Source organism: Indicator indicator, chromosome 10, assembly GCF_027791375.1.
Source record: "Indicator indicator isolate 239-I01 chromosome 10, UM_Iind_1.1, whole genome shotgun sequence".
NCBI lineage: Eukaryota > Metazoa > Chordata > Aves > Piciformes > Indicatoridae > Indicator > Indicator indicator.
Genome location: NC_072019.1, coordinates 34,611,674 through 34,639,037, shown reverse-complemented (window position 1 = coordinate 34,639,037; position 27,364 = coordinate 34,611,674). Strand labels below are relative to the sequence as shown.

General features: G+C 45.1%; 1 protein-coding gene across 4 annotated transcripts in view; it reads right to left on the bottom strand.

Annotated features, from left to right (window-relative positions):
• OSBPL9 (oxysterol binding protein like 9) overlaps window positions 1-27,364 on the bottom strand; it is a 97,143-nt gene that overhangs the window by 25,905 nt on the left and 43,874 nt on the right. For 3 of the 4 annotated variants that reach the window (XM_054384588.1, XM_054384589.1, XM_054384590.1), the window contains 4 exons: window positions 24,384-24,460; window positions 11,852-11,947; window positions 9,853-9,900; window positions 1,531-1,560 (listed from right to left, as the gene is read on the bottom strand). In XM_054384588.1, coding sequence (XP_054240563.1) covers window positions 1,531-1,560; window positions 9,853-9,900; window positions 11,852-11,947; window positions 24,384-24,460 — 251 coding nt within the window. Of the gene's footprint in view, window positions 1-1,530; window positions 1,561-9,852; window positions 9,901-11,851; window positions 11,948-12,015; window positions 12,027-24,319; window positions 24,461-27,364 lie in introns of all 4 variants that reach the window. The other variant, XM_054384587.1, reaches the window with a different exon arrangement.

Here is a 27,364-nt window from a genome sequence, read left to right as displayed (position 1 = left end):
GCAGTGGGGGCTCTCAGTTTCACACTGCTCACCCGTGTGTCGGGGCTGCTCATCTCGGCTCCAACATTTTGGGCGCTCATCGCTCGCCGCTCTTGCTCACTTCTCCCCGGACAGGCCCAGCCTGGGGACCTGCCTGCCCCCGCCTGCCTGCCACCGATCCTGCTCGGGAGCCTGCCGGCAAAGCCATCACCCTGCCTGCTGGGACCGATCCTGCTCGGGAGCGATCCTGCCGTGAGTCTGCCTGTCTGGGACCTGCCTGCCGTTTCGCTTCTCCCGGGACCGATCCTGTAAAGCCGTGAGCCTCGCCCTCCACAGAACCGCATTACAAACCGGCACTTTCTGGAGCCTGTCAGCAGAGAGAGCAACCTAGGGACCGTCTCCAACTTCCTACGCCGATTTTTCGTGGGTAAACCCGGCCTGCTCGTATCGCCCTAAGGGTTATTGGTCGGCCTCTTGCTTTGTAAGTGGGGTGAAGCTATTTGTGGCTTAGCCTTTTCCAGTCTCTGAACTCTCCAAATTGTATTGAAAATTGTCATAAGCATCCTGGAAGAATTCGCGACCGAATGGAATCTGTAAATAATTTTTACCAGTTTTGTACATAGTTTTGGGAAAATAAAAATATTTTTATAATTCCTGCCTTGTTAATTTAACGCCAAACCAATACACACTCCTGTAGAGTCCCTGTTTCCCTTTCCCTCTCTTGGTTTTCTTTTTTTTTTTCCAGACACGAGCAGAGAGGAGGCAAAGCTTCCAAAAGCCAGGCACAGCACAGGCTGTCAAGGGCGGAGGTCAGCTGTAAACCTCCAGAGCTCTGAAGTAGGTAAACTGTCACAGGAAGATAGGCTGAGAGCTGGGCTTGCTTAATCTGGAGAAGAAAAAGCTCAGGGGAGAACTTATCAGTGGGCATCAACGGCTGATTGGGCTGGCAGAATGTAATGACAGAGCTCAATGGTGGCCAGGGACAGGACAACAGCAATGGCCACAAAGTGAAATTCATCTTAAACGTAAGAAACCATTTTCAGTCTAGGGATGACTGACAATGGAGCACATTGCACAAGAGAGCCTTCACCCATAGACTTACTCAAACCCAGCAATATCTGGTCCTGGACAACCTCCTCTAGCTGACCACGCTCTGACTACAGACCTTTGGAGGTCCCTTCCAACCTCGACTACTATACAATTTATTTCTAACACCACAGGATCATAAATCGAATCTGAATAACAGCACCAGAACCAACCAGGCTGCCTCTGCCATCACACTGTAGGACCTCATATGGATTTCCACTTTTCTGTAAAATGCTTTAAAACTTTCACAGAGTCACAGATTGCATTGGGTTGGAAGGGCCCCTCAAAGGTCATCTTTGTGGCCCTCCTCTGTTGGGGGCCCCACAGCTGGACACAGTACTCCAGGTGAGGTCTCACCAGATCAGAGCAGAGTAGGAGAACCATCTCCCTGGATCTGCTGGCCACAAGAAAATAAGGTGAATTTCAACATTTACAGACAACAGGCATAAAACGTAATAAACTTACACTGGTTGTTTCTTTGAGACTTTCAATTTTCTGTAAAGAAAAAATCAAAACAGTGTGGTTAAAAACAGGCTTTCAAGCATCTGATTTGACCTAAATACTATACAAACACTATATTTGATCTTAAAGTGGGGAGGGGGAAAAAAAAGGCAACTAACATGTTAAAGATATTTCCATATACAGACATGAATTTCCTTTTGTAATTGATGAGACAAATATCAAACTAATTAAAACTTAGAGATGACAAGGTTAGGAATTTCTGAGCAGTGGCATCACACTTCAGTTTTGCATATCATCAACAAAACATTAAATGCAGTATGAAGATTCATTTCAAATTCAGCTTGCATCCTGGCACAGCGTCACAGAATCAGAAACATGCAGGTTGGAAAAGTCCCTCAGCATCACCAAGTCCAACCCAGAACCCTACTCTACAAGGCTCACCCCTAAACCATAGCCCCAAGAACCACATCCAAACCACCTTGAAACACATCCAGGCTTGGGGACTCCACCACCTCCCTGGGCAGCACATTCCAATCCCTGACCGCTCCTCCCGTGGAAAACTTCTGCCTACTGTCCAGTCTAGACCTACCCAGTCACAGCTTGAGGCCATTCCCTCTTGTTCTATCACTAATCACCTGCGAGAACAGACCAGCACCAACCTCTCCACAAGGTCCTTTCAGGGAGTCGTAGAGAGCCATGAGGTCTCCCCTCAGCCTCCTCTTTTTCAAACTAACCATCCCCAGCTTCTTCAGTTGCTCTTCATCAGATTTATTCTCCAGGCCCTTCCCAGCTTCCTTGCCCTCCTCTGCCCTGGCTCCAGCACCTCCACATCTCTCTGGGATTGAGGTGTCCAAAACTGGACACAATACTCAAGGTGTGGCCTCACCAGGGCTGAGTCCCAGGGGACAATCCCCTCCCTGCTCCTGCTGGACACAGCATTTCTGATCCCAGCCAGGATGCCTTTGGCTTTCTTGGCCACCTGGGCACACTGCTGGCTCCTCTTCAGCTGCTTGTCCATGAGCACCCCCAAGTCCCTTTCTGCCAGACAGCTTGCCAGCCACACTGCCCCAAGCCTGTAGCATTGCTTGGGGTTGTTGTGACCCAAGTGCAGGACCTGGCACTTGGCCTTGTAGAAGCTCATCCTGGTAATGCTGGCCATGGATCCAATCTGTCCAAGTCCCTCTGCAGAGCCTCCCTCCCCTGGTGCAGATCAACACTGCACCTAACTTGGTGTCATCTGCACACTTACTGCTGACACACTCTGTGTCTTCGTCTAGGTCATCAATAAAGATGTTAAACAGAAGTGGTCCCAACACTGAGCCCTGAGGAACACCACTTATGACTGGCTGCCAGCTGGATTTAACTCCATTGAGCACTGTCCGTTCTCCTGGACAGTGACACATTTCAACAATCCACAGTACTTGAAATTATCATCATTCAGGTGTAATAAAGATGAGTAGTTAGCATGGCTAGAAAAACAAACAAAAAAAAACCAACCCAAAACAAAACTACCCAAGGCAATCACTCCTATAAGTGCACAGATGTTCTTGTTCTAAGCCCCCAGTAACAGTGCATCTGGAAGTCTGCCTACTTCATTTTTTATGAACCAGTTAGATAGGTTTCCTGCCTGGAATTACACTTGAGGCATGCAAAAGGCATCTGCAAGCCATTTTACACACAAGCAGCATAGGCACCCTGGTTGATGTCTCTGGGCCTCTCTGCAGAAGGCAAAATCATTGGACTCAGCACTGACTCTATTAATTCAATCTCAGGACCTCTTGTTGTGATTAATAACAAGTGGCTCATGTGACTTGGGTCACAGTCTTCTTGATTCTTGAATAATCAAAGTGTGTAACTTCTTTTCTCCCCACAGAGCACTGCAAGGCCGATTCTACACCTATAAATCTTCAGGAATTAACAGCCTCATTTAGTGGATTAGAAACAAAACAAATGCAGTGACAGCTTCCCAGTCAATACCTGGCAGAATTTCTTTCAGTTATGCTCTGTTCCGTACATATAAGGATGCTATACATTTTATTCATGATTAACTGGCAAGAGCAGACAAACTACACTCAGCTTTTTCCATTTGCAAGACAGAAACATGTTGATTTAGTTAGCAGCATTTCAGGGATGTTATATCAAAAAGTTTTGTTCTATTTCCTTCTGCAGCTAGAGATATGCCAACAGCTAAAACTTCCTTTGTTTTGGTTTGCTTTTCATGTCTCTACTACACTTCCAACCCAAATTTTATCAACACATTGGGGAAAAAGCATTTTAAATATGACAGCAGTGAAGTTTTGAGCCTTTCAGCAGCAAAACAGAATAGGCAATGTGCAGATCTTGTCAGATGAAAGATCACGCAGCTGAAACCAATCACTCACTCTCAAAGCTTTAGAGCCAGCTGTAGGCAGCCATCAGCAGCTTTGACTGTTACCTATTTTTCCCCCCAACACGTTATAGAATACTTACACAGCAAACAAACTGGTATTTCATTCCCCTCACTGATATCATCCTTGCTGGAAATATGAGAGGGATAAAACCTCCAGACACTTATTTTCCAAGGCCTATCCACAAATCATGCAACCATCTTTTTTTTTTTAAGCTCTGTGGAAATGAACTCTCTGTGAGCTGGCCAGCTTTAGTAGCAGCAGCACACAGCAATCCACTACTTTCCACATGAAAACTTCATGGCCACCTTGCACAGGGAACTGGGAAACTCTCTGCTGCATAGCTAACCAAAATGATGAGAATCATAGAATTGTCAGGGTTGGAAGGGACCTCACGGATCATCCAGTTCCAACCCCCCTGCCATGCCCAGGGACACCTCACACTACAGCAGGTTGCTCAGAGCCACATCCAGCCTGGCTGCAAAAACCTCCAGGAATGAGGCTTCCACCACCTCCCTGGGCAACCTGTGCCAGTGTCTCACCACCCTCATGGGAAAGAATTTCTTCCTAACATCCAATCTGAATCTACCCATTTCTAGTTTTGTTCCATTCCCCCCATCCTCTCACTACCTGACATCCTAATAAGTCTCTCACCAGGTTTCTTGTAGCCCCCTTCAGATACTGGAAGGCCACAAGAAGGTCTCCTTGGAGAGACCTCCTTCTCCTTCTCTTCTCCAGACTGAACAGCCCCAACTCTCTCAGTCTGTCTCCATAGCAGAGCAGCTCCAGCCCTCTGCTCATCCTTGTGGCCCTTCTCTGGACATGTTCCAGCAAGTCCAGACCATTCTTGCAACAGGGGCTCCAGAATCTACATTCTTCTCTCCAGAGAAGAATGCAGGCAAGTCAGTCTTGGGAAGGACCATCCCTGTTCTCTAGGGCAAAGCAAATGCTGATACAGAATTCTCTGGGTTTTCATGGGCAATGTGTTATCCTAGAATGGTGATGTAGGCAGGCACCAAATAAAGTCTGAATTCCCCCCCATAAAACCTTGTATAAACAGACTGTAGACATGACATGGGGGAGAGAAAAAACAAGTGGACAATCACTACAAACCCAACGTGCTTACAAGAGTGGTTGGTTTGTAGAAGTTAGACAAATGATGGTATCTCATCAGGTACAGAGAGCTAGGCTGCTATGCATGCACACTGCTACAGTCCTTGTCATTTTACTCAGTATCTTTTGCTTAAACTTGCATTAAAGTAAGTAATCTAGATCAGTTAGAAAGGACTAAACTGTAAGGGAAATCAAAGGCCAGTAAAAATAGGCATGTTGAAGATAAAAGCAAAGAATATAATTGACTACTAGGAGTTATAGCAATTTTCTCTTCAACCTCCCTACTCCTTGCAAACTAATGAAGGTACCATTTCATGAAGCCACTTTCCCCAGGTTTAGGTTAATGCACACACATTTCCAAGTGATGAATCCATTTCCTGCACACTTACCTTTGCAGAATGCAGCCATGTGCTCTATATCTAAGCTAACCAAATTGCAAGCTGCTGCTCAAACTACTCCATTTGCTGCTTCTTGCCCCTCCTTGACATCTGATGTTCTATGAAGCCACTGGTGATGCAAAGGAAGCTGATGCTCTTTGACTGAGCAGGATTTCTGCCTCATTCAGCATCCTCAGTCAGCTGATACATCTGAAGGCTGTGCAGCCATTCAGTGAGACTTGGGCAGACTGGGAGCTGGGCACAGAGGAACCAAATTAGGTTCAACAAGGAGAAGTGCAGAGTCCTGCACCTGGGCAGGAAGAATAAACTGCAGCAGTACAGCCTGGGAGGTGATCTGCTGGAGAGCAGCCCTGTGGAGAAGGACCTGGGAGTGCTGGTGGACAACAAGTTCTGCATGGGACAGCAATGTGCCCTGGTGGCCAAGAAGGCCAATGGGAGCCTGGGCTGCATTCAGAGGAGTGTGTCCAGCAGAGCCAGGGAGGTTCTCCTCCCCTTCTACTCTGCCCTGGTGAGACCTCACCTGGAATATTGCATCCAGTTTTGGGCTTCCCTGTTCAAGAGGGACAGAGATCTACTGGAGAGGTCCAATGGAGGGCTAGAAGGATGATTGAGGGACAGGAGCACTGCCTGATAAGGAGAGGCTGAGAGCCCTGGGGCTGTTTAGTCTGGAGAGGAGAAGCCTGAGAGGGGAATTAATCAATGTCTATATATCTGAGGGCTGGGCGTCAGGAAGGAAGGGACAGCCTGTGCTCACTTGTGCCCTGGGATAGGACAAGGGGCAATGGATGGAAACTACAGCACAGGAGGTTCTACCTCAACATGAGGAGGAACTTCTTCACTGTGAGGGTCTCAGAGCACTGGAACAGGCTGCCCAGAGAGGTTGTGGAGTCTCCTCCTCTGGAGACTTTCCATCCCTGTCTGGATGTGTTCCTGTGTGACCTGTGCTAGATTCTCTAGTCCAGCTCTGGCAGAGGGGTTGGACTCCATCTCCAGAGGTCCCTTCCAACCCCTAACATCCTGTGATCCCTGGCTACAGACTATCAGCTCACCCAGCACAGCCACGTGGCAGTTATGAAATGGTAGCCAACTCATGGTTGGAACCAGTCAGGTGCACCCTGAGTTTGTGTGCTCAGCACTGGAGGTACTTCACAAGAAGTACTTCTGGTGAAACAAACAGCTTAAGCAGGCTACTCTTGCCTCCAACATCTTGTTAAGTAATGTCAGCTTTGCTCCAGCCTGCCCCCAAGTGTGCCTCCTCACTGCTCTGGTGCTTTTGAATGCTTACACTTCTGTGCTCCCTGACATTTCCAGTCAGGGCAATGTCACCAAACTGAACAGGAAAGCCCTCACCAACAATACTGCTAACACTGTGAGAAAGCAAAGTCCTATCTTGTCTTCACCTTGAAATACCAGGACCCTCAGCTCATGCCCCATCCTTCACCTCCTACATCACTGGATACAGACACTGCACACCACCAGCAGGCTCAGCAAGCCTGGCAGCACTTGCAGGATGCTTCCAGGACAGCAGGATCCCACTGTACACTGCCAGCTGTACTTCTGCCTGGACTCCGGATGTAACACAGGGCACTCCTGAGAATCAAAATATTTCTCCCTCTTCAAAATCCATCAAGTCTACAGCTGCACTGCCTTCTTCCAAGTCCAACAGATCACCCTGTCAGAGAAAAAAGATACCCAAGTGATCCTGAAAAATCTCAGAACACTATCCCCTACACCATTATCTCCAAAAGACCAGATATTCTATAACTAAAGACCAACTCATGCAACTTGCTGCCATTCAGTGAGACTTACACAGACTGGAAAGTTAGGCAGGGAGAAACGGAACGAAATTCAACAAGGGCAAGGGTAGAGTCTTGCACCTGGGAAAGAACAACCCCAGGGAGTAATAGAGGTTGGGGACTGACCTGTTGGAGAGCAGTGAAGGGGAAAAGGACCCGGGGGTCCTGGTGGATGAGAGGTTGACCATGAGCCAGCAACGTGCTCTTGTGGCCAAGAAGGCCAATGGCATCCTGGGGGGGATTAGAAGGGCTGTGGTTAGTAGGTCAGAGAGGTTCTCCTCCCCCTCTACTCTGCCCTGGAGAGGCCACATCTAGAATATTGTGTCCAGTTCTGGGCCCCTCAGGTCAGGAAGGACCTCAGGGAACTGCTTGAAAAAGTCCAGCACAGAGCCACAAAAACAGCGAAGGGAGTGGAACATCTTCCTTATGAGGAGAGCCTGACAGAGCTGAGGGCTCTGTAGCTTGGAGAGGAGGAGCCTGAGAGGTGACCTCATTGCTGTTGATAAAGATGTGCAGGGTGAGTGCCAAGAGGCTGGAGCCAGGCTCTGCTGGGTGATACCCAATGCCAGCACAAGGGGCAATGGTGGAAGCTGAGGCATAGGAAATTCCATGTGAACATGAGGAAAAAAAAATTTCCCCTGTTAGGGTGACAGAACACTGGAAGAGGCTGCCCAGGGGGGTTGTGGAATCTCCCTCTCTGGAGATAGTCAAACCCTCTTGGATGTGTTCCTGTGTGATCTGCTCTAGGTGCTCCTGCTCTGACAAGGGGATTGGACTGGATGAGCTTTCAAGGTCCTTTCCAGCCCCTGGCATTCTGTGAATAACAAGAGTTCAGGTTTTAAATGTCTGACCATGAACAATGAGAAAAAATAGCACCCAGACAGCTGAGAAGCATATAACACTTCACAAAATCCTGCTTCCTCAGAGGGGACAAATACTCAGTTTGCTGGATTTGGCAGGTTACACTGAGCTCATAGTGATCCATACTGCCATAATTAAATAGGAAAACTGCTAAATACTGGATGAAAAAAAAATTAGCTGCTTTAGTATAGGAAGAGACATGATCCCCAAAATGAAGTGGAATCCATAGTAACAGCAACACTCATCAAGATTTAAAACCAGAGGACGTTGACCTCTTCTAAACAGGCCTCCTGCTTTCTCTGTAAAGTCAATTTGTCTGTTCCATAGTTACCTTGCAGAAATAAAGACATAAATCAGCACATGTGGAAAGTCCCTGGGGATTTGAAACCCTGGCACATGGAAAAAGGAAGTACTGCCTGATCTGCAAAGTAGCATCTGGAGGGAGGTCAAAATTGAAGCAGAACTCTTCCCAGCAGGATGCACTGAAGGAGAAATAGATAATCTTTAATCTTACTGTTCTGGTCAGTTGCCTACAGATTAAACTCACACAGAGAACGCTTTAATTCAAAGCTATTTGAAAAGCCTGCACATGCAAAAGAACTCCAGGAAGACCCCACTTGTGAACTCCTTAAGACACTCCATAACACACAAGGTGAGTAACACGTGGAAGGTCACAACCATTCTAAAGTAGTAAACCAGTCACAGAAAGCATCAAACTGCTTTCAAAACTGAAACCAAACACTTTTTCTTCCTAAGTGAAATCTGGGGGAGAGAAGGAACTAGGATGAAATATACCACTGCTTCCTGACACTGAAAAAACTGCATTTGCTGAAAACAAAAGCACCTCTTCAGAGAATCACAGAATTGTCAGGGTTGGAAGGGACCTCAAGGATCAGCCAGTTCCAACCCCCCTGCCATGGGCAGGGACACCTCACACTACAGCAGGTTGCTCACAGCCACATCCAGCCTGGCTGCAAAAACCTCCAGGGATGAGGCTTCCACCACCTCCCTGGGCAACCTGTGCCAGTGTCTCACCACCCTCATGGGGAAGAACTTCTTCCTAACATCCAATCTGAATCTACCTATTATTGCTCTATTCCCCCCAGTCCTATCATCTCCCATATACCAGCATGCTCCTGGTATATGGCACCCACACCACCAAAGGTACATGATGGGTGAACTCTGACCTACAGACTTAACGCTGAAATACAACAGGAGAGGATGCAAAATCCACACAACACTGAAGTGAATCACAAAAGCACTGCCCCCCTACACAGCAAGCTACATTTTTGGTATCCATTCACCTAAGGTGAATGAACGATGGAACTCTCAGACTTCTAACATGTGGCATGCTAGTCCCAGAGCCACACAGGATGCAAGCTGATGATGCTAAATGTGATTCTTACTACATTTTTTTTTTTAATTCAGAATAGCTTTACTATGTTTATAAACATTAAACACACATCCTTGTTAAAAGAGCAAAACCCAGCAAATTTAAGTGCCTTAGATGGATGGACAACACAGACTGAAACCTAAAGACTGAAACCATTTTTAGTGTTATGAGACCCAGCATTACTAAAGCTTCTGTTTGGGATCTGTTTACAACACAGTAACATTATCAGCTATTCAAACTGCTTTAAGTGATTTTGACAACTTGATGAATTTGTACTGTACTTTAAATTGCTATAGACTATAGTAAACTGATGGAAAATAAGGAAATCAAGCAATATTTAAGCAAAACAAGCAATATTTAAGACAAAATATACTTGCTTTTCTCTGTTCATCATCTTTGCAGTTCTGGAGTTTTTCATCAAAGAGCTAAAAGACAGAGACAGTTGTGAAAATACTGAATGTGTTACCTTTTTCACATCAGATCAGCCACAAACACATTTCAAAACCAAAAGTATTTAACAAGCACTTCATTATGTCACCTTGGTAGTACAACCCCAAGCAGTCTTTGTCTAGTACTTCTTTATAGCATTTGTGATAGAACAAATTCCTTACTGATGCCTCACATTATGGCAAGAGACCAAATCTCAGCTCCTAGCTAGTTCCACAGCTCAGCCTGGTGTGGCTCTACTATGGTGTGGAGGAGAAAGTGAGGTTAAGCGATAGAAGTGACACCTCAACACCTCAAACTGCTTCTCTTTCATTTCAGAAAAGATCTCTGAGGCTTACCAGAATAGCCTCAACACTAACCAACCCCTCCTGGTACCTTGACCATTAGGTATTTGTAGAATCTGTAATTTGTATTCAGATGCAAGTCATGTAAGATCTGTAAGCACACCCTTTGCAAAGATCTACAGTGACTTCCCACCACTAACTTCCATTTATTTCCTTTAAAGTGGAATATGAGATGCAGCTAAACAAACAAACAAATTCTTACTGAGAAGCCTTCACATGTGTTTAACACAGGCTGAGCTGAAACAGTTAAAAGTTGCTTCTCAGAGCACTCTCAAGGTGCAGGCACAAATAAACACTAAGTGCAAGCTGTTCAAGGAAGGGAAAACAAATTTAAAGGTAATGCTCAAAAGTTCATCACACCTACCCTTACTCAGAAAAGTGCTTGTCATTTTTAGTAGGTAAGCTACAGTTTCTCACCCAACTGCCTGCCTAAAGCCTGCTCAGATGTTCATTTTCCCTTGAGGTTCCAAGAAAAACCTGTAGTCAAATTCACTCTGCTTTCATTATTAATTAACTCCTATACCATCCCCCCCTAGCTGGCCTGAATTACCAGTCAGAAGTTGTAAAGATGTAAATCATAGAATTGTTAGGGTTGGAAGGGACCCCAAGGATCATCTAGTTCCAACCCCCCTGCCATGGGCAGGGACACCTCACACTAGATGGCTGTGGACCAGGAGACAAAGCTGACTTCTCATCAAGTCTTTGCAATTTAGCTTTGAATTTTGTTTGTATTGCTTCTGCCTCTTTCCATTTTTTTGGGCTATGCTTCTCCTCCTCTCTGCCCTCCCCTGCAGCTGAACTTTTGCTGAATCTCCCACGTGCAATAATACTTGCCCATTATATCAAGAAAGAAAAATATCCAGATCAGCACAACTGAAGCAAGCTTAACAGCAGTTTTAACCTGCTGAGTCAGCAGCAGCAGAACCTGTTTTTCTCAGTAAGGTGAGAACTGAGCTATGATCCCATCATTCCTCACCTTCCCACCCCCTCTGACAATACATGCAGGTAGTGTAGAAGGACTGTGTTTATACACAGCTGCTACAGAATGTTTTCACTCAAGGAGGACAAAGAACAGATTATCTACTGCTACTGCAACAAAGCCTGAAAGGACCCGCAGCTGGAGGCACATATGACTTGGCTAAGTGTTCTCAAGATAAATTCTAAAATGGTTTGAGCAAGACAATGATTCCAAGTTAAACTTAGGTCATCTGTCATTTCCACGAAGCCATGTATGCAGTAAAACAGTCTACATAAAATGAGTTATTCAAATGTTCTAACTTATAACACCCTCAAAATTAATTCTGAGAGAAAGCCATTTTCAGCTTCTCTCACCTCTTAGCTTAGCACAGATTGTTTTCATCCTTCTAGTAAGACCTTATTTCAGAAGCAGTTAGATAATATCCTGCGTTAGGGATACATTTTCTCTGGGTCACAGTCAGCTCAGCCAGAGGAGTCTTCTCTGCACCCCACATCTACCAGAACACATACCAAGACTCTCTGCTGAGCTCCCTTTCAACCAGACCCCGAAGCAAGGCACTGCCAAGCAGACTCCCACTGCAGTAAACACACCAGTTAGTTACCATACCTTCAACTGGTCTATCAAGATCTGTAAGTAAGCATCAGCCTCGGTAAGTTTCTTGTCAAAATCATGGACGCTGGGAACAAATCCGGAATCCACACCCTGGGTATAAATAAATAAAAATCAAATATATAATTAGAGTCTCAAAGAAGGAAAAGAGGTAACAAAACTATCATTTTATCTGCCAAGTGACTGATAAAAATGCTGCCTTGCCTCTCCTGCCACCTGCACACACCAGCAGCCAGCCAAACGCATTTGCCTCCTATTTGCAGCTGAATCACCAGCCCTGAATTGCCACACATTTTCAGCTGGGGTATAATCATCACACAGAGTATTTCATTACTTGCCATTGAACAAATCCCCTTCAATTACACTAATTAAAATTTCTTTGAAAATATAAAGGAAAACTTGAGGGTTTTTTTTCCCTGAAGGCTGTCTTGTGATGCCATATTCCAGTTAAGGAAGACAAAACCCAACTGGACTGCACTTTGCATTCTGCAGACAGTCTTGCTCAGCTCACAGCTTCTTAGTGAAGACCTGAAGTAATGAGTGCTGAAGCTCTTCTTAAATAATGGATATGCCAACAAGGACAAAGTTATTTCTTTCATATTTTCTTGCTTGCAAATTTCATAGAATGGCTCAGACTGGAAGGGACCTCAGAGATCACCTACTACAACCTCCTGGCCAAGTGCAGGGATGCCTCTTAACCAGCCTCAGCTGCTCAAGGCCTCATCCAACCTGGCCTTGAACACCCCCAGGGAGGAGGAATCCACAACCTCCCTGGGCAACCTGTTCCAATTTTTTCCCTTGGTATAAGACTCAAAACATATTTCTGCATATAAGCAAATCCCCACATTCAAACTGATACACTATTGTATTTAAAGACCTGAACAAACTCCCACTGGGTCACCACATCTTTAATTACACAAAAGAAAGCAGAGGATTCTTGAAATTGATACTTTGCCCTGTATTTGCCAGTCCACATTGGACAAATGTAGAAGTAGTGTTTTGAAACAGGAGGAGGGAAAAAGAAGAAAGAAACGATTTTGACTAAGCAAGGAAGACAAAGAAACAATTCAGTGTAACAGGTTACTAAACAAACAGGCAAAAGGGAGAGCCCTCTAAACCAAGAAACTTTTGACACTCCCTCAAACTAGTCAAGTGTAAAACACATGGAAACCAGATCTGAAAAGCTTGTAAAATGAGTATTGCATTTCCTTGTTGCAAATGGAATTGTCTGTACAGCTAGCAGCCAGCAGCATCACTGCAGCAAATGGTCCAGGATGCTCAGTGAAACCCTGCAGGTGAGGTTTCATACATCAAAACTGTGTGGATGATACAGAAAGATTCTACCTAAAGGTACTACACAGAGAAAAGTAATGAACAATGCAACTTACCTGTATGCTGCATCCAAATGCTGATTGGGTTAGAAACTGGCTATCAGTCTGTGACTACAAATATGTCACAATCAGGTATTTTTTGTGGTGACTTAAAGATAAAATGCCATTCTTAAACTTCAGCTGCCTAGCAGTTAGGGGAAAAGCTGATTAAAACATTTTGGGTTACAACTGAGTAGATAACTGTGGCAGTTCTAGGCTGATGCCTAGGAAATTTTCCACAGATCTTCAGCAGGAAGCAGTAAAAATGTAAAGAAACCACTATTGGGTGTAAAAAGGAAAATTATTACTCTAAACAGTTCCATTGGAGGGATATCTCCCATTAAGATTTGGTTCCTAAAACAATATCTCTCTCTTCTTGCTTCTTCGCTGGGGAGGTACTAAGAGGCTTTGCTGACCTTGGCTGCATGGCTTTTGTTTTGGTTAAGTCTAATATATCTCTGCTTCTCTCTCTTTTCCCTTCTGTACAGGGCAGGTAAGGGGGAGGCAGGGAGGCAGCTTCCCTGGTCTTTTGGCCAGGGGGGTCCTTGTGCTGTTTTGTTAATTGCAAATCTTGTAAATCCTGTATATTTGTACATATCCATTGCATTCCATTGTAGATTGTAGTTTGGTTTGTAAATACAGCTTCCATTTGCTTCCACCGAGCTGGTCTGGCAAAGTTAATGTTGTGGGGGGCGAGGGGATGGATTTCTAACCCACCACAGGAAATAAATTACCACTGGATGTAAAGGGAAAATAATGATAAGGTCTAAATAATCCCACTGGTCTGAGAACTAAAATAAAGTTAGTTGTATAAACTAACTTTTTCTCCGCTTCTTTGCTCCAGCAGATACCAGCTGGTGGCTTTTGCTTGCCTCTTGCTGACCTTGGCTGCATTCTTGTGGTGGCTACTAACAGCTACTCTCTGCTTTTCTCTTCTCTTTTCCCTTTTATAGGGGGAAGGGGGCAGAGAAGGTGAAGCCACTAGTAACCACCTGGTTTTGTCCAGGGGGGTCCTTGTGGTGTTTATAAATTGTAAATACATGTAAATATTGTATACCTGGTGCATATTCATTGCATTTCATATTTCCAGATTGTAGTTTTACTTGTAAATAGAGCTTCATTTGCTTCCAACTGAGCTGGTCTGGCAATTTTATTTTGGGGGTAGTTTTCTCCAAAATAGTTGAGTGGGTAATTTCAACCCACCACAATAACCACATCAAATGGAGCAAAAAATTGTGACCTACAAAGTCCTGAAGCTAAAACTCCAATCACCATAAAGAGAAAACCATAAAACCAGGTTTAGTGCCCAGCTGACACAGCACGGAGGTAAAATGTGAAAAGTTTGGAAAGCCTGTGCTAAAATCTGCAGCACTTCAGTGATTTGCTCTTGAAGACAGTTTAGATGAAATTTGATAACCTATTGAGCAATTTTACTGGTCTGTATTATATGAATTTAGGCTAATAATGGGAAATTCACTCAGTTTTACAATTGAAAACCACAAGATAATTGGAAAGTTAAGAATACTGGAGGCAGCAATAGCACAGACAACACTGTGCAAATAGCAAACAAGAATCAACCAGTATTTCAAAACCAGCAGTGATCTAGAAAGAGCAGATATATAAACTGTATATTTGTATAACAAATCCTTATTTCTTCATTTTCCAGTCACCCAAAGACACAGTTGAGGGAAAAAAAGGGGACCCTTTCTCTCCTTACCCTTTCCTTCCTCCCCTGCCATGTAGGAAATGAGGCCTCAAAAGAAATGGGGGAGCAGTCAAGAGAACACCAATTAGCAGCTCGTTAAACTTGGAAATTAGGCAACTGTACATCAGAATTACCAATCAAATCTTTATGAGAAACTTGTATCATATGCTGCTCACTTATTCATAAACCAATAGAAGAGGCTGCCTGCAGGTATTACTGAACCTCCACCCTGAGGGCAGAGTTCAAAACTCAACTAGATTTGACCCTAGACAACTTGAGCTAGCACAGAAGCTGGGCTCACTATCAGAAGGGGCTTGGACCAGGTGGCGTCTCCAGAGGTCTTCTCCAGCTGAAGTTATGCTGTGACTCTAAAATAAGTATCTTCAAATTATGAAAAAGAAATGGAACCCAGAGTGGTTTAGATCTTCAGAAACTGCCTGACTCCTTCCTACTGCCAGTACCAATCCAAATTTTCAATTTCATAATCGTTTGTATTTGTAAGTGCACTTTACTGCCCTCAAATAACCACAACTCAGTGTGCATATAGTTTTTAAGGAATTAAACAGTTACATTATCAGATGACATAGCTGCAGAAGCAACTACTTTATGTACCTTCTAATCTGCCCACTACCTCCCAGAACAATACATTTGGTGTTTGATTCCTCCCCACAAAGAAAAGAGAAGAGGTACCTCAGCATTCTTTCCCTCATTCCTCCCTCCTGCAACATCTCCCAGAAGATCAGACTCTACAGGACACATGCCAATCCTAATGTTTGTAGGTAGAGAGGGGAAAGCAGGACCCAGCAGCACACTGACCTACTCAGGTAGTGGTCTCCCAGTGTGACCTGCAGGATACCTAGGTACTTGGAGCAGACAGCATGGTTACCCTCAGAGAGCGTTCACAGGCTGGTTTGGGGCTGAGTAAAGAACTCTCACACTCTGCAAAATTATTCCCTTCACTGAATCACAGAATTGTTTCAGTTGGAAAAGACCTCTAACATCATCAGATCCAACCCTTTATTTTTGGAGTAGGTAAACAAGAAGGCAACAACAAAATACAATCCAATTAAAAATACTCATTATGAGCCTTGTTTCATCACAGAACTGATGGCACTAAGGTGGCTTCTATGCTGTTTCCTTGTCCTCCAAATCAGAAGTCACACATCACTAATGCACTTTTACACAAAAGCTGTCCACAATGAGAAGCAGTTCTTTCAAACCAGGATGCAATGGAATGCCTTAGAAGAAGCATAGCAGAAAAATTCAAATATATTTCTCAAAGAAAAGCGTTACAATAACAACCTCTGTGGAAATTAAACAGTAAAGAAGGCCAGGAAAGAAAGAAAAAGATGGGAGGCAAGAGCAAAGACTTGACAAGAGCTGTCCTTGTAGAAGAGCTTTCATGGGGGAGGAAAAGAGAAAGCTGTAGAGAGTGAACATCTTTATCTTTCTCAAGATACTGATGCTGTATTCTTCATCTAATTAGGACTCCAAGTCCAAGAACAAGAAGTTAAGTTTAAAGGAGCAATAAAAGCATTTTCCCTTCACCTGCCATACCTCATCAAAAACTCATCCCCTGCCTGCAGCACGTTTGACTTGTAAGCACGTATTGCTTACGTATTGTAAGAAGCACTGACAGAAAACTGAAGAACAGCAACTTATCAGCTAGGAAGCCATCAAACAATGGCACTTTCTTATCCTTTTAGGTGTGGAAAGACAACTGTGTTCTTTTTCATCTGATAGCTTTTTAAGCAGTATTTAATGCTCAGGAAGTAAATGACTCAAAACAAGCTTTAAAACAAGCACATGAGTTCTGGAAGCCTCCTAAACATTCTGAATATTGCACTTCTTTAGAAAAAAAAAGTATTTCTGCTTGGCAAAACAGAAAATGCTTAGCAAAGACTGTGTGGCTAAAGGTATTAACCAGGTCTTCTAGGAAAATTAGAGTTCAAAACCCAAAAGTATTCAAATAGAATCAGAGAATGGTCTGGGCCAGAAGGATCCTCCCAAGCTCATCCAGTCTGACCTCCCCACAGTCAGCAGGGACATCCTCAACTAGAGCAGGTTGCCCAGGACCTCATCAAGCCTCACCTTGTCTGTCTCCAGGGAAGGAGCCTCAACCACCCCCCTGGGCAACCTGTTCCAGTGTTCCACCACCTTCACAGTAAAGAACCTGTTCCTAACATCCAATCTAAATGTGCTCCTCTCCAGATTAAAGCCATTGTCCCTCCTCCTGTCACTGCAGGCCTTTGCAAACAGTCTCTCTCCAGCCTTCCTGTAGCCCCCTTCAGGTACTGGCAGGCTGCTCTTAGGTCTCCCTGGAGCCTCCTCTTCTCCAGGCTAAACACCCCCAGCTCCCTCAGCCTGTCCTTGTAACAGAGGTGCTCCAACCCCTTGATCACACCAATGTAAAATCTGTCTCTGAAGCCTAGGCTAAAATTCTGAACCCTGACAAATACTAAGTATATCCTGGAGTCCCATTCCTTCACTGCATGACTTCCTATGGATGCAGATCATGCAAATGTGCTAATGTGCTTACTGATTGTGGTAGTTTTAGGCTATGCCTTTAAAATGTGTTACATATTTTGAGCAGAAAACCAGGAAAATGTAAATAAATCACTAATGGGTGTAAGAAGAAAAATAATGATTATTCTAAGCAGTTCCATTGGAAGCATAGCTTCCATAAGATTTGGTTCTCAAAACAATCTTTAGCAGTGTGGCAATGTTCTGCTCTCTTCTTGCTTCTTCACTGGGGAGATATGCTAACAGGCTTCGCTGACCTCAGCTGCATCTCTTTGTTTTGGTACTAACCTATCCTGCTTCTTTCTCTCCTCCATTTGTACAGAGGAGTCAGGGAGGGAGGCAACTTTCCCTGGTCTTTTGGCCAGGGGGGTCCTTGTGCTGTTTTGTTAATTGCAAATACCTGTAAATATTGTAAATCCTGTACATATTCATTGCATTCCATTGTAGATTGTAGTTTAACTTGTAAATACAGCTTCCATTTGCTTCCACTGAGCTGGTCTGGCAAAGTTAATGTTGGGGAGGGTTCATTTCTAACCCACCATGGGAAATAAATTACCACTGGATGTAAAGAGAAAATAACGATAAGGTCTAAATAATCCCACTGGTCTGATAACTAACAAAGTTACTTGTGTAAAGTTAATGCTGGGGGGGTAATTTCAACCCACCACACTGACTCCCATAGCTACTTTGTTAGCAACATCTGAAGAAGGGCAGCACACCTGTTAACCTTTCCACCACCACTTCAAACCCATCTGCACCAGGTATATTCTCAACGCAAAATAACCTGATCTTAGCTTTATGCAAGCGTTCATGCTGGAAAACCAGCAAGGAACAATGTAATATATGGAAGTTTTGGCTTTTATTCTTGTGTGCAGCTTTAGAAAGATGATAAAAAATCCCAGGTAAGGTGACACTAAATGAACCATTACTAGCCAGGCAGTTTCACACACACTTTGGCATAAGTGAAAGAAACCAAGCAGTCACCAAGCTGTTTATTCTCACACTTACTCTACTCTTTCTTTTTTGAGTCAGCACAAACATTTACTTTGTCACATAATCAACTCCATGTGGAAATTACTCCAGGTTAAAACTAAACTCAGAAGAGCAGGGCAGCAGGAAAAGAAGTTTTAATTTGGGACAATTGTGAATCCGGTTCCAAATTCAGCTATTGCTACCACACCACCTCTTCATCTCTGCTAGAAGTGAGACAGGACTGCTTCCAGCAGCAGCACCAGCTCTTCACAACTGCTGAAGCCATGGTGAAACTCTTCATATTTAAGCCATTTTATCACCCTTCACAGCAACCATTCCATCTTACGGTTTTCTTGCCCTATTATTTGTTACTTAGGAAGTAAACCTCTTGTTTAAATGATGGAGGTATCAAGCCACTGAGCAATTTTTAATGCTTTTTAAAATTCCTTTTACTGTGGTAGGAAACGGCCCATCTTTGTACTGACAGTAATTTTGGTTTGTCTCTAGAGTGAAACCACTTAGAGACTGAAATAGTTTGAGGCATTACCTGAAGGGTTTCCTTAGGGTAGGAAATCCTTTGTAGCCTTTGGGTATTTAAAGACTCTAATGTGGAGTCACTGTCAGATCTACTCAGAAAGCATGAAAAGATCTTATTTGTATAATACGCACATTTCAGCTTTGTTTTTTTTTTTTATACCAAGTTGGTAATTAGTTGCCTTTTCTTGCAATTCTCAACAGCTTCTTCAGCTACCACTTTAAGATGCCTTGGCAACATTAGAACAGCAGAGAAGAGTACAAGGGATTTAAAGCAAGAATGAGTGTGAAAGACTCAGCTAATAGGAGGAGGGAGGAGGACGGGGAAGCCTCAAGCCTGCAGCTCAGAGTAAGCACGACTCCTACAGATGGGATCCCAACACTACTAGAACGAATGCACACGTTCAGCCACTTGGAATTTTAAAATTTAGTCCGTTGTTTTTTACTAAAGTTTCTTGAGGCATGAAAAGAGTAAAGATACTGACAGGTTTTAGGTAGATTTGTATCTTAACAGCAGTCTTGCACGTTTCAGATCAAAGAAGAAAGTTACTAAACGACATGAGTAATCTTCAATGGGGTTTCACACGGGAGAATTCCAGAGCCACACACTGCCACTTGAAAGACAGAAGAGGAAAGCAAGACACTTATGCTAAACAAGAAGACTAGAAGCACTTCATGCCTGAATGGGATTGCTGCTTTACCAGACACTAGTGAGGAGCAAAAGAAAACCTGACGTAATTTATCACCCACCTACCTCTGCCCAGACAAACAAGAAACCCAAGCCACAATACACTTTCAACCCATGCACAACATTCCCCCTTAACTCTTGTGGGTAGAAAGCAGCTCAGGCACTGCCACTGCAAAGCCACTGACCTGCTAATGACAGAACAATGAAGGGTCAGGGGAGAAAACACTGAATGGTACTTTCAATACTGTTGCACCATATACTGCTCAAGGAGCTTTCAATAGGCAAAGCTAATACTAGAAAAACTATTAATAGCTTTAGAAATGCTGTTAATGTAAGAACATAGAAAAAGGAAGCAGAACATCAGACTTGTTTCAAAACTCAGAGAAATTAGATCAGAGGTGTACCTGAAACATTTCTTCCCAAATCTAGATTCTTTTGAGTGCAGCATTGAGCACAGCCCTCTGGACAGCTAAGGTCCCTTTCCTCATTCTGTCATTTTATGACTCAGTTCTCCCTCAGTTCCTTGACTGTAGCTCATTCTCGCAAGTTTAGGGTGTGGGGGAGGAGGTGTGTTTAATTATTTTTAAGTGGTTCAAAAACACATCCGTTACAAAGACTTAAGAACGACACAGTAAGACATTTAGGCAACCACAAAATTAGCAAGACTAATCAGACTAGAGAACACCCAGACACCACTTCACCTCTCCACCTCCTATTAATTCCTTATCCTTTCCAAGTCGGTTTGCACAGCACGAGCACTGCCTAGGCTGCAGTGAACTTTCTCACGTCTAACAGAGGTGTCTTTGACAAAATAAAGAAAACTTCGAGTCTTGACTTTCCAAACTCGAACGCTCCAGTACCATACTAGCCTGACTGAAAGCAGCACGAAAACCTGAACGCACACTCAGACAAGATGTGTAACTCTGGAGAAAAACAGATGCCTGAAGGTTTTATACGATAGATAACCACGATTCTGTCTGCCACTGAAACTAAGACCCTAAGAAAACGCTCTTAGGGAAAAGAATCTGCCACAGCACTCAACCCCTCGGCCCTGCCCGCTGAGCCAATAATCCTCCCAAAGAACTCATTTGACTTTATTGTCCAAATAAAAAGAACATCGAGTGCATGAAGCGGCGTTTTGTTTTAAATGCTAACCGCAGCCGAGGCGTGTTTGTATACAAGGCACTCTTGTACCGGATAAAAGCATCCCTGCAGGCACGCAGGGCACACGGAAGCTCGGAGGCGCTCCGGTGAGGAATCCAAACCTCTCCCGCAGATTCCGCCAGCCCTCCCGCGCAGGCAGACCGTGCCCGCCGTCCCTGCCGAGACCCCGCTGCCCAGGGGGCTGCCCAACGCCCACCTCCACCGTCTGTTCCCCGGGACCGCTCCGAGCGACCGCTCGGGCGGGGCAGGGCAGCAGCCAGAGCCGCTCGGCCGCCGCAGACAGGAGGCAGCGCTCGGCTCCCAGTCAGGGTAGGGGCTGCCGGCGGAGAGGGCACCTGCCCCGGAAGGGGACACCCAGCAGCCCTGACACCTGCTCCCCGTGTACTCACACCGGCCATTCTTCCTCGCAGTGCGGCGAAGGGAAACGAGGCGTGCTGAGCTGAGGGCTGGCTGGCCGCCCGCCGGGCCCCGGCAGCAGCGCCGGCGGGGCGGAGAGGGAAGCGAAGGGCAGGGCTAGGCCAGGCCCCCGCAGCTCGCATCACGAACAAGGCGGCCGCCCATTGGGCAGGGATCGGAGCGCGCCCGCCCCCGGGAGAATGGCGGCCAGCGGGCGGGGGCCGGGCGGGAGAGGGCTCAAGGCCGCCAGTGCCGGCCCTGAAGCAAAAGCCACTCTGCGGAGCGGGCGGGGCGCCGGGAAAGCGGCTTTGGGGTGACCCCGTGAGAAACAACTCCGGCTTGGGCAGCGGCAAGCGCGCTCATAATGGCTGTCAGAAGGGAGGCGTTCCTGCTCGGACAGCCTTGTGTTGGGCGCTGCAGGCACCCCCCGTAACTGCATCCCACACTCCAAGAGCTGTTCGCTCCGCCCGCACGTCCCGCTGCTGAGGCAGGAGCGCAGCAGCACAGTAACTGAGACGGCTCTTGCTAACTCGGGAGAGAAGGGCGTTTTGCAAGGAGGTGCAGCCTTCTTCCACTGTTCAGTCACTACCCGCTCAATGGCCCGTGTCAAAGGAGAGCCTTGGTAGTTCCTGAGCTGGGTGTAAGTGAACGGTATTCCAGCTAGTCTTAATATAGAGGCTTTGGAAATAAAACTAGGTATGTGACTGGCACTTTGAATGGTGTTAAAAATGAACGGTCCATAAAGTATTAAGAAAAGGACTTGGTGGTGATGGTGGATGAGAAGCTCAATATGAGATGCCAGTCGACACTTGCAGCCCAGAAAGCCAACTGCAGCCTGGGCTGCAGCAAGAGAAGTGTGGGCAGCAGGTCAAGGGAGGTGATTCTCCCTCTCTACACTGCTCTGGTGAGACTCCACCTGGAGTACTGCATCCAGTTCTGGAGCCCCTATTACAAGAAGGATTTGGAGGTGCTCGGAGGTGTCCAGAGAAGGGCCACAAGGATGATCAGAGGATTGGAGCTCCTCTCCTATGTGGACAGGCTTTGAGAGTTGAGTTGTTCAGTCTGGAGAGGAGAAGGCTCCAAGGAGACCTTCTTGTGGCCTTCCAGTATCTGAAGGGGGCTACAAGAAACCTGGTGAGAGACTTTTTAGGGTGTCAGGTAGTGATAGGACCAAGGGGAATGGATCAAAACTAGTGGAGAGGAGATTTAGATTAGACCTTAGGAAGAAGTTCTCCCCCATGAGGGTGGTGAGACACTGGCACAGGTTGCCCAGGGAGGTGGTGGAAGCCTCATCCCTGGAAATTTTGAAGGCCAGGCTGGATGTGGCTGTGAGCAACCTGATGTAGTGTGAGGTGTCCCTGTTGATGGCAGGGGTGTTGGAACTGGATGATCCTTGAGGTCCCTTCCACCCTGACAATTCTGTGATTCGGCTCCATCGTGAACATACTTAAGAGGGATTAAGGATGTGTTGCTTAGTAATCAGTTCTAGATTTCCCTCAAACATCACTAGCTAATTCACTAACTTAGGCTTTTTAATCTAGTTATGCCTTACCTATTTGAAAATCTGGAATGTGAACAGGTTATGTAATAGGAAACAGTTCCAGTATTAGCTGCAATCATGAAATCTGTCTGCCAACAACAATTACAATTTCTAGAGAGCGTGGACATGTACGTTTTGCTAAAACCACAGTATACTCTGGTGTTTAATTCTGTACTCTTCATCTCCAAGCCATAAAGAGTCTTCTGGATGAAGAAAACTGCACAGATTCCTCCTGTTTCATGTCAGACCCTAAACAGGATTTCTCAGTTAACCTATTTGCTTTCACTCTCTAGTCTGGGGAGGAGGCATCCCCCAGGAAGGCAGCTTGGCCCTTCTAAGTCCACATGTTGTCCTCCAGATAAATCTGTCTGCTCACATCCACTGCAGAGCAGAGTTCTCCAGCCTGTGGTCAGATACTGTGTCCAGATGGAGAGATTACTTCTAAAATAACCATGACATGTTACTAGGGATACAAAGCTGATTGTCAAACTTGAATTTTTATCCAGGGATCTGCTAACCACTAGAAAATTTGCAGTGGTCTTTCCTAAGTCAAAAAAAGGTTAAAAACTACTGTTCAGCAGGAAATTAAGGTAAGTGGACTGAGACAGCATGAATGTCTAAAGCTGAAAGGCATAAATTCAAGCTTGTTCTAACTCTTTAGAACAGGCAAATACAACCTAAATCAGTTTCTGTAACCTTTTTCTCTTTCTCTGGTATTAGAGATCTGAGTTTATCTTTCTTCACAGTGTCAGTCATTAAGAGACCTAATTCTCTCGTATTCCAGGAGCATCCCAGACCTTTACTCAACACAAATCATGAACACTGTCACCAAACACCTTTGTGGTATAAACCAAGCATGAGAAAATCCCTTTCATGAAGAGTCTGAGTTTTTCTCCAGGGCAAAAATAAAGGTTTAACATGTTTAGGTCTAGAATACACCAGAAACTGGTCTCAGATAACTAGTGCTAAGAACCACCTTCAGTCAACCACCTATTTTTAGAACCAGAAAGCCACCCAGCTTAGACAGTGGTTTCAAACATCAGGTATTTACCATTTTTGTCCTCCAGAATGAAGTTCACTGCTGCTGTCTCATTTTAATTTCAGAATTAGCTGCTGCACACACAGCAGGCTTGACCAAAAAAAGGTTTAAGAAAAAAAATTAAAATAGCTAAATGTACATCAGTAAGTCTGGAACCATCCATTTAAAATATGAATTAATAAAGAGAGGTCTCATATTGAATTTTCATGATGGTAAGACATGAAAAAAAGTAACAGAAAGACTCAAACCTAATCTTGGGTGCCCACACAGATGTCTTACAACATCTGGCTGTATAGGCTGTAGAATCACAAAATCATAGAATGGTTTGGGTTGGAAGGGACCTTAAAGACCATCTAGTTCCAACCCCCCACCACGGGCAGGGACACCTTCCACTAGACCAGGTTGCTCAAGGCTTCATCCAGCCTAGCCTTGCACACCTCCAGGGAGGGGGCATCCACAACTTCCATGGGCACCCCACTGCAGTGTCTCAAATGGTCAGATGTAATACAAGATTTGGTTGATATTAGCAGCCACTGTATTTCATTGCTTTGAAAAGAAAAAGAGAGTAAAACAAGGTAGAAATGTAAGTGAAACTTGCCTGAAGCTGGAGGGTATGGCGGAGAATGGTGTCCTCTAAAGCATGAATCCACTTCTCTCTCTCATCAGCATCTCGAGCTGAAAAAGTATTCAAAACATATTGTTATTTGCAGTCTTACATACTAAAGCAAACAGAAATTAAACCCTACTCTCTTTGTTAAGTCACCAGGGGCAGAATTCCACTATTGTCTTAATATCCTGTTCATTCTTCTGTGGTTACAGCTCTGTAACGGTATTCTGTTAATCCATTCCGTGGTACTGGAGAGATGTTTGAAATAACCACACATGCAAAAAGCTTGTATGCTTTGCTAGAAATTTTATTCTACCAATGACTCTGTACCATATATGTCAAAATATATGTACTATAAATATAAGAAGAGTTCTGTATTACTGCTATTTGTGGTTATCTGTCCCTTGCCCATCCATCCATAGGGGCAAAAACTGGTGAGCACTGAGAGTTTACACACAGACATTCCTCACTTAATTCATAAAGTAATTTTTAAATGTTCTTAGTTATGAGAAGCTGTTCAACCTGTAATACATTACCCAGTAATTCTCCTTCAGTATGGCAATAGTAGCTCTGAGTAAGTTAGCCTTTCAGGTAAGGATTCTTGAGACAGGATAAACACTCTGAACAGGTCACCCCTGTGACCTTTTAATGAAGCACAAATAATAATCTGAAGTATATAAGAAACTTTTAAAATTCAAGATAATCCTACTCTGAAGCTGAGTAAACCCTGAATCTTGTGTTAACCACACACACACGACAGCACTTTTGTGCTTCTGCAACAAGCCACCATGTGAGAAGCTAGACATGAGCAGGCAGTGTGAGCTTGCAGTCCAGAAGGCCAATGGCAGCCTGGGATGCATCCAAAGATGTGCTGCCAGCAGATCCAGAGAGGTGATTCTGCCACTGTGCTCTGCTCTGGTGAGACCTCACCTGCAGTACTGTGTGCAGGGCTGGAGCCCTCAAGATAGGAAGGACATGGACCTGATGGAGAGGATCCAGAGGAGGGCCATGAAAATGCTCAGGGGGTTGGAGCAGCTCTGCTGTGAGGACAGGGTGAGGGAGCTGGGGGTGTTCAGCCTGGAGAAGAGGAGGCTCTGGGGAGACCTAAGAGCAGCCTGCCACTACATGAAGGGGGCTACAGGAAGGCTGCAGAGAGACTGTTTGCAAAGGCCTGCAGTGACAGGATGAGGGACAATGGCTTCAAACTAGAGCAGAACAGATTTAGATTGGATATCAGGAAGAAGCTCTTTACTATGAGGACAGTGGTGGAACACTGGAACAGGTTGCCCAGGGAGGTGGTTGAGGCTCCTTCCCCGGAGATATTCAAGGTGAGGCTGGACGAGGCCCTGGGCAGCCTGATCTAGTTGGGGATGTCCCTGCTGACTGCAGGGAGGTCAGACTGGATGAGCTTTGGAGGTCCCTTCCAGCCCAGACCATTCTATGATTCTATGGTTTTAATTAACAATCCAAGTCAGGGTGTGATGATTATGCTTCTCAGTTGAGATGATGATAGTTAACAAAGTAATATATTAAGTGATGATTGAAGGAGACAGTGGATGGTGACAACAAAGAGGAGGGGAGCTGGATAAGGAGGATGAAGAACACATCAAAAGAGACTAAGACGTTTTTCTTTTTCTCCAATACTGCTTTCCTTTTTCTCCAATACTGCTTTCCTTCCCCCTGCCTCCACCACCAACACACCACCCCTACTTTGCTAGTCTGAAGAGTTCCTTGCTGTGCTCTAGAGTGTTTGAAAAACAGGAGCAGACAGAGGCAGTGGACTCCAGATGAAGAAAGATGATAAAAATCCACAGGCATTAAATAGACCATAAACAAGCTGGCCCCTATGCAGATTTAGAACAGTTATTGACAATTGTTTCTAGTTTCTTGTTCAAGTGGAGGGTATTTAAAAGAAACAGGAAGCCTGTTAAAAGCAAGGAAAGCTTAAGTGAGAGAGCTCCTATTATGAACCAGAGAACTAAGATTCCTATCTGACTGAATTGTTATGGAGGTCAGAGGAAATACCTGTAAGTTATTCTTCTGCAACGTACTCTCCAGCCTCAGAATGCTTTGTTTTCAACGTTTCCCTTTCTCATGTTTCCATTGCTTTTATTCTTTGGAATTCTGCAGCTCAAACCCATCAGTACCAAAACCACCACAAGGCCTTTGAAATATGTTAAATAAACTCTCCTTTAGGAAATTACTTACTACTTGTTTGCACATTCATTCCTATGAGGGATCCTTCACTGGCCAGAGGAAGGGATCACAGGATCACAGGATGTTAGGGGTTGGAAGGGACCTCTGGAGATCTTCAAGTCCAACCCCCCTGCCAGAGCAGGACCAGAGAATCTTGCACAAGTCACATAGGGCTTGAAAGTCTCCAGAGAAGGAGACTTCACAACCTCTCTGGGCAGCCTGTTCCAGTGCTCTGTGACCCTCCCAGTGAAGAAGTTCTTCCTCATGTTGAGGTGGAACCTCCTGTGCTGGAGTTTACATCCATTGCCCCTTGTTCTATCACAGGGTGCAACTGAGCAGAGGCTGTCCCTTCCTTCCTGACCCTCAGCCCTCAGATATTTATAAACATTGATCAGATCCCCTCTCAATCTTCTGTCCAGACTAAACAGCCCCAGGGCTCTCAGTCTCTCCTCATCAAGCAGTCCCTTCATCATACTCATAGCCCTCCCTTGGACTCTCTCCAGCAGATCCCTGTCTCTCTTGAACTGGGAAGCCCAGAACTGGATGCAATCTTCCAGGAGTGGCCTCACTAGGGCAGAGTAGAGGGGGAGGAGAACCTCCCTGGCTCTGCTGGACACACTCCTCTGAATGCAGCCCAGGCTCCCATTGGCCTTCTTGGCCACCAGGGCACATTGCTGTCCCATGCAGAACTTGTTGTCCACCAGCACTCCCAGGTCCTTCTCCACAGGGCTGCTCTCCAGCAGATCACCTCCCAGGCTGTACTGCTGCAGTTTATT